General features: G+C 38.1%; 1 protein-coding gene across 1 annotated transcript; it reads left to right on the forward strand.

Annotated features, from left to right (window-relative positions):
* The first annotated feature begins 1,384 nt into the window (after nucleotides 1–1,384).
* On the forward strand, nucleotides 1,385–18,086 carry agtr1b (angiotensin II receptor, type 1b). Its single transcript, XM_073864024.1, has 2 exons — nucleotides 1,385–1,681; nucleotides 16,283–18,086. The coding sequence occupies exon 2, from the start codon at nucleotides 16,359–16,361 to the stop codon at nucleotides 17,328–17,330; it is 972 nt and encodes a 323-aa protein (XP_073720125.1). The 5' UTR covers nucleotides 1,385–1,681; nucleotides 16,283–16,358; the 3' UTR covers nucleotides 17,331–18,086.
* The last annotated feature ends 2,400 nt before the right edge of the window (nucleotides 18,087–20,486 follow it).

A 20,486-nucleotide genomic window follows, 5' to 3' on the forward strand; every position in this document is an offset into this window, starting at 1 on the left:
CGGAGACAATCTGCCCTTTTTGGATATTAATCCTCTGGACTGATCGCGTGCTTTTTAATAAGGTAATGTTGCCTGAATATCTGATAATGTATGAATCTTGGTTCTGTTGTTGATCTGTCGCTGCTGTTTGCACGTTCAAATTTAATCTTTTGTTTTTACTAGTTCACAGACAACCGTCAACTGTATTTTTACTCAATGACAATTTCATATTAAAATCTTATAAGTTAACGGTTAATGTTCGGTTTAGAAGCTACGGTTGTCAGGCGGGAAAATTAACTGATATGAGCATCCCTAGTACTGATGCTACACTGAATTAAGTTATACAGTATGGTGAACATTACATAAGAAATGAAGATGAGCTTTGATGCAAAATCATCATGTTTAGGTTCAGTAATTTCACAAAACCTCCACTTCTTAAATATCCACTTCTTTTGACATGACATATACAGTTAGGTCCATAAATATTGGGACATATGCACAATTTTTGTTATTTTAGCTGTTTACCAAAATGTATTTCAATTACAGTCATATTATGAATATTGGCTTAAAATGTCCATATAACAGCTTTTAAGTCAACTGTCCCATTACTTTTGACCCCTTTAAAAGGGGGGAAGCTACATATTAAATGGCTGTAATTCCTAAATCCTTCAGCCAATTTGGATGTGAATACCCTCTAAATAAAGCTGAGAGTGTTCACTTTAAGCCAATATTCATAATATGACTGTAACTGGAATACATTTTGATGAACAGCTAAAATAACACAAAATGTGCCTCTGTCCCAATATTTATGGACATAAATGTACAATTGCCATGTCACTAAAGATGTAACTAGAAACAATCAAAGAGTCCAAATTCAAAATGTAGAAATTAAGAAATTAAACACCACATTATGTGATGTTTGTGTCTGCCACATTCGTGCTGTATCCAGGTCCAAGTACAGACAAGTGATCCCAAGCCTGAATCTGATCCACGGTCATTTTATTTCTATCTTTCATGCACTTTAAAAAATCTAAAATCAGTGTGAATTTAAATGGTTCAAAATATTTTATGAATGATCAGGATTAAGCAGATTTGATGAACATATAATAGATGTAGGGCCCTATAATTTCCGCAATCACGGAATCGCGGACGGAATCGCGTAATTGGCTAATTAACACGGAATCTAGTATTAACGCGGAATTTTGCGGAATTTTACATATTTTGAATAAAATTATGTTTTTGTGTGGGAGACGAACGTATGTCTGGGGGAAATGCACAACTCAAAAAGAGACAACTCATTTCCTCTTCATTCACAATATCTGATGTTGCTATTAATAATATGGGGAGGGCAAATAGTGACCATAGTTTGCCTTAGCAAAATTCAGGGAACGTAGGACAGCTTGAGATAACCGACCACAGAGCGTGAGACCGAGCAAAGGTAGTGCCACTCAAATGTGAAGGGTCCTAATGTTGTGGGTTTATGCTGAAGGGGGTGGTCTTAACAGTCAGATACAGTATTGTGGAAACACAGACAAGATGTTTTCATCAGTGGGGGGATGGAGTGTGTTTCCGAGTTTTGACGTGTGTGCGCGCGCTTGTATCATGATGTTTTACATCGTGTTTGTCTGGTCCAGTATCAAGGCACATGTCTGCACTTCACACTCTTTGGCTCAGACTTTGATTTTCTTATCTGCTGCCTCAGGTAGGACTCTACTGCTTTATTTGTGTAATTGTATGAAGAATGTTAATCATGATTTAGGAGTCATATCGTAGCATTATAAATGAGGATTCGCTAAAAGTTAAAGCTAGTACAACAGATGTATGAATGTTTGTGGCGCAGATCTGGATATCTTTCTTGTTAAGCATACCTGATTCATAAAAAAGCTCATTATTAGACAGCTTCATGAAGGATAAGTGAGAGAATGTGCAGTGCTGTGTACTTGTGCTAGGGACGTTTTTATTGTGGTCTAACATACATCGTGTTTATGTTGTTAAATGTACATATAGAACAACTGTACAATAAAGAGAGAAAAATAATAACCTGATTATTACCTGTACTAAAAGTCTCTTAAAATCCAGTTACTTTAGCGAAGATCTGATGAGAGAAAGCACAAGAAAATGCTTGACTGATAATCACTAATCAAGTTTCTTTGTTGTTCAACATAAACCAAGTTATTCAGAAGTGTTATACTATATGATATTCTTCATGTTTTCATTGTATGATTTTTATTTTAGTCAAATGCTTTAATCCCATCTGAATATTTTTTTCAGAAATTGTTATGAAGTTCAGTAAATATTTAAGAGTGACAATTTACTGAGACACACTCACACCTTCAAAATACCATATCACAGACTTGATTTGATATAGTACTAAAATGTCTAATAGCTAAACATAACCAGAGAATAAAACATATGTGATGCTTATTTCATTTATCTGACTATGATCAAGATAAACTAAATACAATACACTGATTAACATATAAGCAGATTTGATGAACATATAATAGATGTAGGGCCCTATAATTTCCGCAATCACGGAATCGCGGACGGAATCGCGTAATTGGCTAATTAACACGGAATCTAGTATTAACGCGGAATTTTGCGGAATTTTACATATTTTGAATAAAATTATGTTTTTGTGTGGGAGACGAACGTATGTCTGGGGGAAATGCAGACCGGGGGAAGTAAATCTGGGCGACACGCCCCCTCCCGTCGTTTCAGACCCCCTCCAAAACACTGAAACCATGGCGAAGCGGCTCTCCACGACTCTGCTTTCGTCAGCGAAAATATTAAGAAATTCAACGCTAAGCACTCAGTTCCGAGCAGGTCTCACATGACTTTTATGTGACCGGAGAACTGTTATTTTGGAAGTTTTGTCAACACTCTGTTCACGGTGAGCGCAAAGATACATGCACTCTCTCATCCACGTCTGTCTCACTGTACCTCTCTCACGTGCACGCGCTCACGCATCTGTCTGAAGTGCGAACACAAATCCTCATTTATTTGTTCAGTTTTATGCATTTCAAGCGAGCTGAGGCAAACTAACTATCCCTCGCATTTAAAATATAATCATCTGCATCATGGCGCCGCTCTCTGTCTCTCTTTCGCTCGCACGTGCAATGAGCTGCATGCTCATGCTGTCCTAAGTCAGATCACTATTCTGTGTATGTTTGTAAAGTTATATGCATTTCAAGCGATTGTGTATAAAATATGGATCGCGTTCCGCTGGATTGATGTGTTTAAGGCACTTCTGAAGGCACCACTGCTTTGACACCTTGTTGTAGCCTCCTGCAACAATACTAAACAATGCATTGAATTGAGTTGTGTGTGCGCGTGTGCGTGTGTAAATGCATCTTTTATAGTCATCCTGTTTATAGTCACCCAAGTAATCCTGTTATCCAGTTTTTCCCCAAATCATTTACATTTTAATCATTAACATTAAAGGCACACTCTTTTTATGATTAAAATAAAAGTAAAGGGTAAAAAATATAATTGCCAAAAATTAAAACGGATAAAACGGAATTTGCAAAAATTAAAACGGAGAAAACGGAATTTGGGAAAAAATAAAACGGAATTTGGGAAAAAATAAAACGGATTTTATAGGGCCCTATAGATGCCTCCGGGTAATACCATTATCTCATTTTTGACGAAGGTGGCATTTAGCAGCTTTTGCATCTGAGCTCAAAATAAAGAAAAGCTGAAATGCAAGGATGAGTTCTATTTTGAAATGTCTGATTGTTAATGATCTCACCTACAGACATCAATGGTCCCCTTCAATTGTGTTAGTGTGTCTCGATACTCGCATACATTTTGCTAGGTACTAATATGTATACACTTTCCCATAAACAACAGTGCATCATTTTAGGGGATATATTGATGAATTAGCATGCAGCATACAGGTATGTCTTTGTTACTAATTAAAATACATCATAATGGAACTAACAAAGGTAGCGTCGGCTGTTTGAGAAGGCACAGGAGCAAGGAGCTTCTAATAAGCCTTTTAGGACCACAAAGAGATCTCAGGAAAGCACTCACTCCCAACACATGGGTTTCAGACGTCTGGTTGTGCATACTGAGAGACCAAGTGGTTCCCTCCCTACTGAGGCTCCATTATTAGATATGAGGTTGGTGAAGGTTGCAGCTACAGTACACAGAACCATGGGTTAAACCCATGATAAAAAGCTCTTGAAGGAACGTCAGTACTTTACTCACTTGGAAGTGGACTGGGTTCAAATCTCTTAGTGAAGGGATCTCTAAGTCATACTAGTCTCAACAACCTTGTTTGAGAGACCAGACTCTATGAGCCAGGACCCATCAGGGACCAAACTCCAATAGTTTCCAATAGTAGTAAAAGATCATGAAAAATAGAATGCGCCTCTAGAGAGGGAGGTCCAAAGGAGTGTTCTTTAGAGCAGTAATTTTTAAAGCGTTCCCTGCTCATTTTGCATGTCTCCCTTATCTAACACACCTGATTCAGATCATCAGCTCATTAATGGTGCTTTTTAATTGCATAGTACCCCATGGTTTGGTTTGCGTCAGGTCGAGTCAGTTCACCGCACTTTGGCTTGGTTAGCTTTTCCCTTGAGTTTGGTAAGACTTCAGAGTGGGAGGGATAATAGGCGTGTCGTTATATTTACGCTGCCTTAAGTTGTGACATCATACAAGTGAGAGCGTCGTTGTACATTCCCATACATTCATTTATTTCTCAGCTTGCCAAAAAATTAAAATTGACCACCACAAATAGATGTTTGCACATCGCGTTTATCACTACCTCTGTCTTATAGGGCTGTCAACGAATATTCTAAATTTGAATATATATTCGAATAGTTAAAAAAAAACAATTTCGAATATGAAATTAATATTTGAATAAATTATTATTTTTTTAAAGCCCGTGGTAGTAGACGTGGCTGTCTGCTTTGTGAGTGGGCGCACTAGTGCGCCTGGTTCAGGGACAGGTCACAGTAGTCACACTGTCTGTCACTGTTAAAAGTTGAGGCGTCTTGCATGGAAGATTGCAGAAAGTCGACCGCAGCAGAGATAGCGATTTTAACCCAAAAAAATCTAAAAAGCTATGTCTGGAAGTACTTTGGATTTTGGTCGGTAGGAGGTAAAATTGTTGAGCCGCGAGATAAAGTTGTTAGCATCAACTCCCGCAAACTGCAGTGACAACCGCGTTTACAGAAACTTTGCATAGTGTGTAGCCTTCATAACCGAACTGAACAACTAGTAGTTAATAAAGTGTTTAAACGTACATTATGGACATGACAGGTCTCCCTTCTGAAGAAGAGGGGAAAAGTCTTCTGTATGCGTGGTACAGAGAATGACAGAGGCACAAGCGATTGCTGCTCAGTGTTGCCAGATCTTGTACTAAAAAAAACAGCGAACAAGAAAATTCCAATAATAAACCGAAATAAATCCAAACGCTTTACCTCAAAGATCAAAATATTGGGACTGACACCTTCACATTTTAACAACACCAAAACTTGATCGCTTCATGAGCCAAAAGCCATAAACGGTTAAGGGCCGATTCACACCGGCTGCGTGGCGTATCAGTTGCGTGGCGGCTGCGTCGCATTTTCTGTGTCTGTACATACCAGAAGCGTGCCTGACGCAGCGCTAACGCGCTGCTGTTGCTATAGGTGACATATATTTTGCCTGGAAACGCTTCCAAGACGCTTGCGTGTGGCGTGAAAAATAGGCGTCTGTCCTATTCCTAGCATGCACGCGTTTTCAGCACGGCTCGAGCCGTGCCTGAGACGTGCGTGTCATGCAGGCGGTGTGAACTGTCAAACCTGCTAACATGGGAGCATAAATAAAAACGGACACGCCACACAGTAGGTGTGAATCGGCCCTAACACTTAATTTGCATCGCCCGCCACAAGCTCTTTGTCTGCAACACGAAAAGAGGTCATAACAGAGAAATTAATTTTGTTTATTTGTAAGGACATGAGACCGATCAGTGTCATGGATGGAGCAGGCTTCAGGGAGTTTTGTCAAGCAATGTAACCAAGGTACCATATCACTTTGATGTCTCTTGATTTACTTGCTTTGTGTATGTAACATACGTTGTCAAATATGTTAAAACTTAAATAGACTACCTATACAAGTAGTTATGTCTCTTTATATTAATTTGTCCTGTTATTGACGAAATGTGTCGTTAAACATCGTTAACGTCATTGAAAAAATGGGCAACCAGATATTCGAATAGTTCGAATATTTGGGGTTTTTTAGGGAGAATATTCGAACGTCATTTTTGAGCAATTTTGACAGCCCTACTGTCTTACATGACAGTTTCTGTTCAAACACCTGTGGTGTCAGGCGACACGCTCCGCTGTGCCTGATTTAAGTCATATTTAAGCATAAATGTGGACTTGTGCGTCACGAATGTGCCGCCAAAAACTGCAAGTCTGGAAAAATCTATTATGGTGTTCCTGATTCACAATCTGTGGATGTTTTTCATCGCTAAAAGGGAGTTTGGGAACTTACAGCAAAGCACATATGACAACAGGTTTACTCGAGACAGCGCAAGCTAGCATAAAGCTAATCTTTTACATTATAGTGATAATGCTGGTAGTGACTATTTTCTCAGACCAATCAGTGATCGTATGTGTTTTCGCGTCACGTTTTGGTATCAGCTCGGGTCGCTTGGAACCCCTACCGAGGTGGTACTAAAAAAGTATTGAGTACTACGTACTGCACCCAGTGGAAAAGCTCCCAAAAGCAAGCTGACCTAAACCGTGGGGTACTTATGTAATGGAAAAGCGCCATAAGGAGTGATCCCATGAACGGAACTGGGTGTGTCAGTTAAGGGAGACATACAAAAAATGCAGAGCAGTGGGTCCCATGGGACAAGATTGAAAACCACTGCTCTAGAGACACCATATCCAAGAACCAGACTCAAGCTGTCCAAAACAGAGACGAAAGGCACACTTGATCTTGGTGAACACTCACCAGAACTGCTGCTAGCAGAGCTATCGGGGGAAAGGCATAATTTTGATGGCGCCTTCACCACACCTGTAGTGTCCAGCCCCAGGGGAGCTGTAGGAGTGAGAACAAACCTGTTCCACCTACACTCTATAAACAGATGTGTTAAAAACAACAGGGTTATTTTTGGGACAACATGCTAAATGCGTTGTCATAAACTGGACACATCTGTGTAGTTATTATTGGAACAACACATTTTGTGTTACTGTAAACAGAACGTGTGTTGTCACTTTTATTTACTTTAACACAAAATGACACATAATGGCATAACACCAAAAATGTGTAAAAAAAAAAAAATCAACACATTCTTTTTAGAGTGTGTGAACAGAGGGTGCCAAACACAGCTCAATATTGAGGTTTCATGCTAGCTTAAATGAGTCAAATGATTTTCAAATTTCATAATGCTTTATTATAATATTCTTGTGAGCTAAGGAAACAGTTTTGAACAATGATTTGCAATGTCCTTTATATGTTCATTAACTTGTTACTTGTTTTGTTTATTTTAACCCCCCCCTCCCTTCAAAAAAAAACCTAGTTTGCAGTTTAACTTGCAAGAAAATAAATATAAATACAATTTATACCTTGTAATACACTGCAAGTCGCTTTGAATAAAAGTGCCAAATCCAGACATGTAAATGTAAATACATACAAATTAATAAATGCAACAAAAAATGTTCTTAGTGGCAGCCCCACATTAATTATGAATATTTTTCCTCAAACGAAAACAACTCCCACACAGATTGTGACATATCTTGTTAAAAAAGCATTAAGAGAGATTTACCACAAATAAGCATGAGCAGTAGACTCAAGAATGACTAATATTTGTAGTCCACATTCCCCACAGCAGCAGTCTACATTTTACTGATGAGAATCCAAACACCACAACAGAAGCTAAATAGCTGTGTTGAGCTTTACACTTGAGCTCAGCTAAACAAAATGTCCGACAGATGTCTATGTCATTCCATCTGCTGTTCATCCAAACAGCCGTTTACTTTAAAAGCCCAGTCAACAGAAATAGACAAACTTTGTCTCTGCTGTCCCAGCAGGAGACAAAAGAAGATAATTGTTTTTTAGTGGCCACAAATGTGCTGATAAGGTGGATTACCAGGCAGCACCTCTCCAAAGTGGGAGGGTAGGAGATTGGATAAATCATTAGCTAGATCACTGAGGACTTTAAGTGGCCAGTCTGCCAGATGGTGGTGCTCATGCTACACTTCTGCCCTATTACAGTTTCTACCAGATAGTTGTGTTGTTAGGGCAAACAGTCATTTAGCAGATGCTTCTATACAACATAATTTAACCAATTTAACCATGTTTTATCAGTTATGTTATATACTACATCACTATTAAAAAAAAAAACATTTTTACAATAGTTTATTTTGGTTATATCTGACTTGATAGTTTTTTGGAGTTTTGTGTGTGTTCACGGTCAGTGTGACCTGCATTACTTCCTGCCTACTTGTCAAAAGGAAAAACAGGCCCAGAATTAAAAATAAGAATATACTGCCTGTCACTGCCCAATAAGATCATTTTCTCAGTTTACAGTATGTCATTAATTGTAATTCAGGCAAATACACTTGAAGAAATTCAGCATATTAATTGAAATATCTGCAATGTTATTAAACCATATGTATAGAAATGGCATAATAACATGTGGATAACTTTAAAAGAGATAGTCTCTTTTGTGATCCTGTACAGTCAAATTTACAGCCGCCTCCTGTTACACTCATTTCAGAAAGAAAACAGGGCTAAATCAATCGCTGACACTTGTAGAAGTAGTCCACTGTGACAGACCTAAGGAGCAGAAATGCTTCACTGATATTTCATTATCCTGTTTCTCTCGGCAAACTGACGCTGTTCTCCCCTCGCAACAAGCAGCACATCTGCAACCGATATGGCTGTTGCTTTTACACAAGAATGGCTGTGAAACCAAAGAAACTCAAGGGTTGCTTGACATACAAAAGAAACAGTTCGATACTGTACATACTTTGTTTGTATGGTCACAGGATGATTTTTATACTACACATTTTTTTATATTTGTGACGCAGTCTGTGAAAATCTACCTGAGGTCTTTTTTTTGTGATTTATTGTTTTCTACATTAAATCATCATACATAATGTAAAGAACATTCTGTGAAAATCCAACCTTGATATCTTTAATACTGACTGAGTAAAGTCATGTCAAGGATTGAAAGTAGAGCCCCGATATTAGGCATTTTCCAAACTATCGGTATCGGCATTCATAATGGCCGATAAATGAATATTTTTTTAAAAAAACGGACAAAACAGCCTTCAACCATTTTGTTATTTATCAGAACTTCACAGAATTTGTCTCCAGTCCTATTCAAAGTTATATTTATGAACCAAGTCTTTTAAAACTGGCAACTTTGATTTGGTTGTTGTTGTTTTTGTGTTTTTGTTCAAAGGCCTTTATGTTTCATATCTTAAGTTTGTATTTTTATACATTTTATTTAACAGAACTTTAATATATTTTGATGTTCCTCTGTTCTGTTGTGACAATACAAGAAACAAGTTTCTTTTTAAAATGCATCATCATATTATTTTAGTTAAAACTCATAAATAACTACAAATAACTAATGTTAGGGAAATCTTTGTTGCGTGTTTCTGAAAAAAAAAGATAAAAAAAAAGCTGATATATCGGATTTTAAAATCAACAAACATTTGTATCGGTATCTGCCTTCAAAATCCTTTATCTGTCGGGCTCAAATTGAAATTAAAGTGAAAATAAGATTATAAAACTTTAACCAGGCTTCACAAACAGGATCACATTTAACATATGTTATGCGACAGGTTATGCACCATTTGTTTAACCCTCTGGGGTCTAAGGGGTTTTTAGGGCCCTGGAGAAGTTTTGACATGCACTGACATTTGTGCTTTTTTCAGTTGCTTAAAAACATAATAATGGCAAAAGTCTTATAACAATGCGTTCAGCACAAACTGGGCTACTATATTATATGATCAACATGTATGTACATGTTTGTATTTTTGAGAGAAAAATGTTTATGCGTGGTTTTTGAAAAAGCTAAATTTTTAAGTGACTGATATAAGTAAAAAAAACTCATACTAAACATGTTTTCCCAAGACTTTTCAATACAGGATCTAGTAGTCTAGAGTTTTTTCTTTAAAATGATGTGAAAATCATTCTGCTTACTAGAGCCCGACCGATTTATCGTTTTGCCGATTTTATCGGCCGATATGAGCATGTCGCAGATATATCTGTATCGGCGTATAAGCCGCAGATATGCGCCGATATGAACGTTTGTTACAGAACACATTAAATGCATTTGAAAGATGTAAGTACTTGTTTGTCCAGCAGAGTGCGCCATACTGGTTGCTAATGGCGACCCAGATCACTCACTGTAGTTACACCAGCCAATCCCCCACCCGCTTCACTTCACTTCAGTCAGTCAGTCTCTCAGTTCAGGTGGCTGCAGTCACGCAGTGTCTTCTTCACAACATTTTTACACCTGGTATTAAGACGCGCTTTGATCGATTGGATTATAAATGGACAAGAGAGACGCATTCCCGCTTACATTTGGTGTTTTTAATCCGTCTCTTTGTCGACTTGCGAGTTAAAACGCAAGCGGGAGAAATGACGCGAGACGGAGAAATGACACGTTTAAACTACACGCAGCCGTGCACTTATATAACACTATATGAGATTACTGCTGCTTGTGTTGTTAGTTAACACGCTCATTTCAGAGCAATTGATTCAATAAGCTCGCGCAACTCTACACCCTTGCTAAATAAAAGAGACGGAGCGAAGACGCATTAGTTTTATTAAAGTCTAAAGTTTGCACGGAACCCTGGGTTTGTGTTATAAAAACGTTGTGCACAAGCACAACATTAAACATAGCGTACATTAGTATGTGCTCAGTCAAGCATTGTCTTCGTAACTGTGAGTGGCTAACTAATTTGTGAAGTACACAACTTACTGTAAAGCTAATATTAATCAATGACTTCATAAGTTTCTCTTTATAACGTTATTCTCGTCAAAACTGCAAATGATGCAAGTTTTATGTATTTTGTTCTCTTTGTGTTTTAAAGTTATTTATAATAAGTCAAGTTTACTGTTTAGTGCACTGATATCCAACTAATTTTGGATAATAAAGTTTATTGTTAACTTCTTGCCTATAGTACATATCTTTGTCACATCAATATAAGTGTTGGATCACCACATTTGTGAGTGATCACCACATTTGTGAGTGATCATTGCATTGCATTGTATTTATTCATGGTATATTATGTTAAAGTATATACAGTGGATATAAAAAGTCTACACACCCCTGTTTAAATTGCATGTTTTTGTGATTTATAAAATGAAACCAAGATTAATCATTTTGGAACCTGTTCCAACTTAATTCCCTACTTCAAACCTATATATTAAAGTAATTAACATTAAGAATAATTTTGTGGTGAAAAAATGGCAAGTAAAGTTGTACAATAACCAGGTTGCATAAGTGTGCACACCCTTTTACAATAGTGATTGTGGCAGTGTTCAAAAGCAACCAATCACATTTAGACTTAAGTTAAATATGAAGTAGTACATACCTGTCAATAATTAAATTACTTTTTAACTATTAATGAAGTGTGCCTGGTCCTAAAGGATTTTTTTTGTGTATCATCCCACTGAAAAAGACATTGTCTGTGTAGAGCTTACTCAGCAGGTACATGATCCCATTGTTGAAAAATATCAATCAACAGAGGGTTAAAAACATTTCCAAGACACTGAATATACCATGGAGTACTGTAAAAACAATAATCCACAAGTGGAGAAAATATGGCACAACATTGACATTACTAAGACCAGGCATCCACCTAAAATTTATGAGAAAACCAGGAAAAAAATGGTAAGGAAGGCTGCCGAAAGGCCTACAGCAACATTAAAAGAATTGTAACAATATCTGGCAAGTACTTTTTGCTCCCTACATGTGACAAAAATCTCCTGAATTCTTCATGTTTGGGCTATTAGCATTTTTTAACCAAAAATATTATCAAGTCCATCTAAAGTTTGTAAAAACAAATATTTCTATATCCCAATCCATGTGGAATAATGTATTATAGTCCATTGAGACCAAAGTTGAACTTGGGCCGTTATACCAAAATATATATTTGGTGCAATAAAACCCACATCACATCACCAAATGAACACCATGCCTAAAGTAAAGCATGAAGGTGACAGCATCATACTTTGTGGCTGCTTTTCTTCAGCTGGAACTGGGGTTTTAATCAGGGTGGATAGAATAATGAATAGCTCCAAATACCCGTCAATTTTGGCCCAAAACCTAAAGGCTTCTGCCAAAACACTTAAGATGAAGAGAAATTTCACCTCACAGCATGACAATGACAGAAAGCACACCTCTAATCAACAAAGAAATTACTTCACCAAAACAAGATCAAGGTTTTGGAATGGCCCAGCAAGAGTCCGGATCTAAATCCCATCCAAAATCTATGGGGTGATCTGAAGAGGGCTGTGCACAGGAGACACCCAACCAATTTGACAGATTTAAAATGCTTTTGAAAGGAGAAATGGCAAAATATTGCAAATTCAAAAGTGTGAAATTGATTGACACATTCCCATTAAGATTGAATGCTGTGATAAAATCTAAAGGTGCTTAAACTAAGTTTTAGTTTAAGGGTGTGCACACTTATGCAACCTGGTTGTTGTACAACTTTACTTGCCATTCTCCCACCACCAAAGTTTTCTTGTTGTTATTAGCTTTAATATATAGGTTGGAAGTACGGAACCAAGTTGGAACAGGTTCCAAAATGATTCATCTTTTTTTCATTTTTTAAATCACAAAAACCTGCAATTTTAACAGGGGTGTGTAGACTTTTTATATCCACTGTAGTGTATTCTATGTACAGTACTTTAGTATAATATACTGTAGTATATACTGAACTATAATGTACACATAAAGAATATCGGCCGATATATCGTTATCTGTCTTTTTTTACTCCCTAATATCTGTATCGGCATCGGCCCGAAAAAACGCATATCGGTCGGGCTCTACTGCTTACTCATTTACATAAGACAATAATATTGATTTACAATTTCAAAGTCACTTTTTGGTTAGGAAGGCAATATGCAAGGAAGCTGGAAGCTCTTGAATAATCTGTGATTGACAGCTGAAGAACAAAACACTTGCATAATGAGCTGCATAATGAGCCTTTAGGCAGTAAGATGACGCCTTGTTACGTGTTTGTTTGTGAAAGCAACACAAAAGAAATGCCTTCCCATGCGTGATCCTGCGTTAAATAAACTTACCGTATAGAGATATACGCGAACAAACAGGGTTTTAGATGTGTTTAGATCCGTCTTAATACAAAAGTGCGTCAAATATGAGGCATTGTGTGTTTGTGTGTGCGTTTGGCCGTCAACCGCGTCTGACGGAAGCACAAAGAAAACATAAGCGCCTGGAGATTTACAGGCGAGAGAGCATACTTTATAATTTTACCACAAAGCGCGTCAAATATGAGGCATCTTGTGTTTTTGTGTGCGTTTGGACCTCGATCCCGTCACACTGATGAAGCACACACTCGTGTCTTTTTGGAGATAACTTTATGCGCAAGTAAACAAGTAGATGTGATGTTTGCAATGGCACCTTTTATAAGAATACCACAAAGCGCGTCAAATATGAGGCATCGTGTTTGTGTGTGCGTTTGGACATTGCGTCACTGACGAAGCACACGCACTCGCGTCTGTTTGGAGATAACTTTAGGCGCGAGTAAACAAGTAGATGTGATTTTTACAATCGCATATCTTATAATGATACCACAAAGCGCGTCAAATATGAGGTAAGTTATTTGTGTGTGCGTTTGGACGTCGATTACTGTTTGTTAATGTTCAAAAATTAACATTTAGAAAGTTTAAGAATTTATTTAATAACACTGTAAAATAAACTTTGCTGCCTTAATTTTTTTTGTTGAATCAACAGATTCATTTCAACTTACTTATTCATTTCAAGTCATTTCAACTTACTATTATTTATCTTGACTAGAGATGAGTTGTTATAACTACAGGTAAGTTGTTATAACTTATAAAATAAAGTTGACTTTTCTCAACTATATTTTATAAGTTGTGACAACTCATCTCTGTTGACATGACTTGTAAATCTGAATTGATTTAACAAAAAATTTTAAGGGAGCAAAGAATTTTTTACAGTGCATAAATAATTTTGATTTTATGAACAATAATGAAAGAACAATTTATTTCACAAAATGCTAATTTGTATGTCTTCAAAATGGAGTGAAATAAGATGCAAAACTTTACCTTAACCCCTAAGGATTTTTTTTTTTGCAATTTCTTGGAAATCAAGGAATAGTTATAATCAAGGATGTAGATTTTAGATTGTTTAGAATGTAAATTTTAGAAGACCCAAGCTTTGGGCCCAATCCCATGTTTCTGTCTTACCCCTTCCCCTTACCCCTACCCCTTAGTTTTGCATGTTCACGAGAGCGAAAGGGCTATCCCGATTGGTCCTTACTCTCACATGAACATGCAAAACCAAGGGGTAGGGCAGTGTTTCTCAAACTTTTTCTGCAATTCCCCACTTTGGAGGTAGGGAAGGGTTCCGAGCCCCACCTGTCCCCAATCGCCCCAACAAAATGGTAATCAACTAGGCTTCAAGTTTAACTGTTGAAATGGATTAGTCACATCATATTTTAAAACATTACAGCATTAAACACCTGCAAAAGAAAAAATAAACATGCAAATGTTTTATCATTTTGCATGAAGTAAAACTTTGTGACCAAATTTCCTCCCGTTTGTCACGCCCCACTTGTAATGTTCCTATTCCCCACCAGTGGGCCCCCCCCCACACTTTGAGAAATGCTGGGGTAGGGGGAAGACAGATAAATGGGATTGGGTATTGGTTTGTCTCTTTTTTCAGCTATTTTGGTGTTAGGAAGAACCAATAAATAAATAAATAACCAAATATATTTAATTGAACATGCACCAGTGTAATTGTCCATGTTTGTGTACAACAGGTTCCAGTTTCACAGAATTAAGTATTATGGTGCAAACAACAACAAAAAAAATGTGATGTCTACGTATGTGGACACACCAGGTCTTAGGAGGTTAAAGCTAGTTTTGACTGAAATTAGGTTTCATTAGTCCTTATCGTTCTAATTCAACATCGTGTAGGGTTTGGTCAATTCAATTTTAATTTAAAATAATTGTCATAAAATGGAGGTCATTCTAAAATTATTAATTGTCTATTCCTGTTTTGAAGTTTATTCTAATATTGCTGCTACCATGCATAAAAGCCATTATAGTCCGCCATCTAGTGGATGTTTGAGGTAAAACTAACTAAATTGAAAGAAATAGCTGGAACAAGTTACATTATCGGAAAGTTTTGGGAATAAACAACATTTCTCATTCTATTCTGGTTGGAGCAAGAAAACAGGTTTGATTTTCTCACAGATACTTTCCACTGCCTACACCTGAACTGACCCGTTTATTTAGGTGTTTGCTGATTAGAAATTCTCACGCCGAGCTCTTTTTCAGTATAGTGTCTGGTAAAACTTTCCACTAGATCCTTTCTCAGTTTATGGTGTAGTTGCTAATGCACACTCAATGCCATCCTTAGTAAACAATTTCTAAAAAAAAAATAACATTTGAATGTGATTCAGTATCCATTTTTCATGATTAAAATCATTTCCATTTTTAATTTCAAATTGGTTGTGATCTTATAGGCATTTATTTGACCCCAAGCAACCCCAATACTGCAATTATATGGTTAGATCACAACCCTATCAAAACAGACCTGTGTTCCTTTTTAGGTAGCAACCCAACTGATTAAAACCACGGGTCCTGCAATTTTAAGTACACAATGCAACTAAACGTTTATATTACTACTGCAATTCCCGTAGTAATGACTCGTCCATGACCTTTAAGAATGTATTAATTTCCATCAGCTTTCAAACCTAGAAATCACAATTTTACACTTCTCTGAATCACAACCATGGGATACCTGTAATAAACACTGTACAGTTTCATAGTTGCCACTAATTAAGTAAGGAAGCATTTTTGAGCGGTTCCAGGTGGTAAATTGCGTTATTTCAAAAGGTCGTATTTGAATGCCGAGTAACATTAAGCATCTGTTTTTAATGGTGTCTTGTTTAACAGAAATAGCATAAACAGTGAGGACAGTTTTAATGTGCTCATCGTAATGAGAGGCCGTAGCATGAGCTCTTTCATGCTTGTGCATCACAGCCGGTGTTTATGGCCTGAGCCTATGGTAATGATGTCTCTTCCTCAGGACTGTGTCTGACAGTTTTGTTGCCCTCTTTTATAGGTCCCATTGAGGCTTTTACCCTAAGGCTGAGGTTGGTCCCTACAGACACAACGGATCCCTACTTTCAGTCACAAAAATGGACAACAAGACGCTGGTTGTGAACTGCAGCATGTCTGGACGGCACAACTTTATCTTCAGGTTCATCCCTGTGCTCTACGGATGCAATTTCTTCATTGGGATCATCGGAAACAGCATGGTGGTGGCCGTCATCTATCGCTACATGAAGCTGAAGACGGTAGCCAACGTGTTTGTGCTAAATCTAGCTATTTCAGATCTCACCTCCCTTATCACGCTGCCATTGTGGGCCGCCTACACGGCCATGGGTTACCACTGGCCTTTTGGAACCTTTTTGTGCAAGGCAAGCGCCGGTCTGGTCATGTTCAATCTCTACACTAGCATATTCTTCCTGACAGCCCTTAGCATTGATCGATATCTCGCAATAGTACACCCAGTGCGTTCTAGACGTCAGCGCACCCTCCTCTATGCCAACCTTACTTGCGTGTTTATATGGGTTTTCGCTTTAGTTCTCTGCATGCCCACAGCGCTAAGCAGGGATGTGTATGACATTGACAACTCTACGTTGTGCGCCATTTGGCACCACAGTGAGCGAATCCACTTGCTCGTTACCCTTAGCGTGCTAAAGAGCGTGCTAGGGTTTCTTGTGCCTTTCCTTATAATCATTACCTGCTATTGCCTTATCGGTCAGGCCCTGCTGGATTCTCAGGGACTGCTGAGAAAGAACGTTCGCTCTCGGGAAGACGAGACTCTACGCATGCTAGCCGCTGCCGTGCTGGCTTTCTTTATTTGTTGGGCTCCTCACCAAGCTTTCCACTTTATGGAACTGCTGGCCATGCTTCATGTGGTGACAAAGTGTCAAATTCTTGATATTATTGACACCGCTATTCCATGTACAATCTGCATTTCCTACCTGAACTGTTGCGTCAACCCCATCCTCTATGGATTTGTTGGACACAACTTTCGTAAGAACTTACTGAGGTTGCTGGGCTGTGGCTCTGGTCCAGCAAGCGGAGTATTAGCTCAAAGATGAATATACATTCTCACTGCATCTCCGGACTGGTCAGCCCAAAATGGCTGATGCAAGAAAGATTCAATATACTGATAAGATGTCTTTGGTGCAGGATATAGCTTTAAATATTCATAGTTATACTATAGTGGTTATTGCTAGTAAAACTTACCATGTTAGAAACTAGTTCATAATGGTGTTTGTTATAGCTCCTCATGTGGCAATGTTGAGAGTGCAAAGTGTACAATGCATTCTGAATTGCAGTCTGAACTATGACAAGAATGCACAAAATTGGGCCTCATGTAGTTATGTAGAGTAGTAACTGAAGCTTATGAATAGTATGAGTTCTGTACATGAGTTCTGTTCTGAAACACGATTATTTCCTCCTTATGCAAACCTTGTGCATGCAAAAGGTCGCTGGAAAACAGGCCAATCTCAACATAACACCAACTGTGACATTACAGTCATAATGTACGCCCCAACATTAAATTACACTTTAAATTAATTCAATGTTGTTACAATACTAAAAACAAAGTTGTGACTGCTGAGTTCTAAGTGACCTCTATATGTTATTTCTTGTTATATGCTAGCGTTTAGGCTGAAGAAGTATTGACTTTCAGTTACGTTTTGCAGGCGCATACTGAAAAAAAACTTACTAATTCATGAATATCAGTCATGTGACCTTTTATGTCATTCCAGTTGCCTGCCGCCATCTTGAGTACCTACCGAGTACCAGTAGGCTACTGACAAGCACTGGCTAGCTTGCTACAATTTACGGATTTCTTATCTTTTACTCTCTATGGTTCTTACAGATATGAGAAATGGCTATGAAAGACAACATTTCGCTCCTCGACTGTCATGAAAAGAAACGCTACTTTAAAAAAAAATTCTTGGTTAGGGTGTGATGCCTACTCGATCCCTGATGCGTTCTTCCACCCGCTGTCCGCTGCTACCAAACTACCACTATTTTTACAACACTAAGAAGGCGCGAAACTAGTGTTGTAGTCAAGACCACCTAAACCGAGACCAAGTCATGACCAAGACCAAGACACGCCGAGACCAAGACAAGACCAAGACTTTAAAGGGTCGATTCCAAGACAAGACCAAGACCTTTAAAAAGTGGTCTTGAGACCGGTCTCGGTCTCAAGAACTACAACAGGGTTGCCGCGGTGACAGAATTTTCCCACCGGTTAATCGGCGCGTCACAAACCCGGTGATCCCGGTATCACCGGGTGGGAAGGGCTTATAAATGCGCATGCAGACGTGCACATTTTACTTTCACTTTTGAATTACGCAACTGTTTAAATGCAGCGCTTGCGTAAGCTGCGTTAAATCGCGGATAAATTTGCGTGCAATGCGAGTCCAACAGCTGGTTTAATTAAGTGCTTGAGTCAATGTGCGCATGTAATTCTCACAGAACCCGCCAGTCCCAAGCAGAGCAACCGGCTACTTCTCCATAAAACACTGCTTGAATGATGGGTTTATTATTTTTCTTGATGAAAAACACAACAACAAAACGATATTGCTTATATTAAACATCATATATGTATATTATAACAAAAACGAGTAAGCACGCGGCTTCTGCCATTGTCTGGTCAGTCAGCCTGCCTCGCACACTCAGGAGTCAGGAATAAATGAAATCTGACACCTGCTGATCTGTGATGTGACGCGGGTTCAGCTCCGCATTCATTCAGGCAGCAGACACATTCAGTTGTTAGTGTGTTTGCTCTCAGTAATGAAACTAAATGATTTAATTACACGAAAATATCAAAACGACTGTGAAAGACGGTGTCGCGGTGGGCAAGTGTTCTAACCGGTGAGAGGCTGAAGCACCGGTTATCACCGTTTCACCGACTATCGCGGCAAGCCTAAACTACAACACTACGCGACACAACATGAAACTTTGCTCAAAGTATCACCTGGATCTCTACACATAAACGCGAGCATTGAGAACATTGTTTGTGTACACAGAGTTTACTAAAAAGAAGATTTTGAACAACTGACTTTGTCTGTTATGGTGTCCGCTCGTCATTTTTGCCAGACATAAAGAATCGATCCCCGAATGTGAATGAATGAATCTCATATAAGACTTTTTCAACTAGAAGGTCAATATTGTTTTTCACTTGCGACAAAACAATGAATTATCCGTGCATTTATGGAACTATGATTTAGGAGCTATCCATCTTTACTCACCTATCTCCTTACGTCGCATCCGGAGATTGATACATCTTGACTGGCAAGATGGCGGCGAGTGGATGCCACAACAAAGAAAATCCTTTTTAGGGCCTTCTTTTTAGTGAACTCTGTGTACACAAGCGATGTTCTCAGTTCTCGGGTTCACGTGTAGAGACACAGGTGATGCTTCGAGCAAAATATCATGTTGTGTCGAGCCTTCTTAGTGTTGTAAAAATAGCGATTTTGATGCTCACAACATATTGAAGACAGCTTCTAGTTCTTTTGTGACCACTTCAGGGACTCAAAATGGCGGAAGACAAGTTTGAGATGTGAGTGACGTCAGCTGATATTCATGAATAGAAAAGTCCATTAACAATCTCCAAACAATTGATTATTCCTCAAATTCTGTATCTCCTTCTGATATAAGCTTAAACATAAGGTCTGTTTAAACGCACAGAGAGCTACTAAAATGAGCTGCTCTAAGAAACAGCCAATCAGAGCAGAGCAGAGCTCAATATTAGTATTCATTATATAGACCATTTTTTATTATATCTTATTTATAAGTAATCTGGGAATTACTTGGATAGGAGTGATTGAAAAAGCATTATATATTTGTGATCCCTTAAAAACATCCAAAACAAAGTCTTAAAGATTGTTGTGGAAACAAAAAGAAAATTTAGTTTAAAAAAATAACAATAATATCAAATTAAAGCTCAGCTGGTAGAGCATGACACTAACCGTGCCAAGGTCAGCAGTTTGATTTCCAGTCTATGCACATACTGATAAAATGGACTTGCCAAGCGCATGTAACAGCTGTTGGTATCTACAGATTAGTCATGGATTTGTGCAATGATACACAGGAAACAATGGACCATATGTACTGTATGAAAAATTACAGAAATTCAGCAAATGCTGCAAAACTCGAGATTCTGTATATATATATATATATATATATATATATATATTTTGTTATTGCTCTGAGCAAAGTTTATGCCTTTTACTATG

This window comes from Misgurnus anguillicaudatus, chromosome 25 (assembly GCF_027580225.2).
Source record: "Misgurnus anguillicaudatus chromosome 25, ASM2758022v2, whole genome shotgun sequence".
NCBI classification, from domain to species: Eukaryota; Metazoa; Chordata; class Actinopteri; order Cypriniformes; family Cobitidae; genus Misgurnus; species Misgurnus anguillicaudatus.

Bases quoted from the DNA above. Each gene is read 5' to 3' on its own strand.
- agtr1b (XM_073864024.1), top strand. From the start codon at position 16,359: ATGGACAACAAGACGCTGGTTGTGAACTGCAGCATGTCTGGACGGCAC.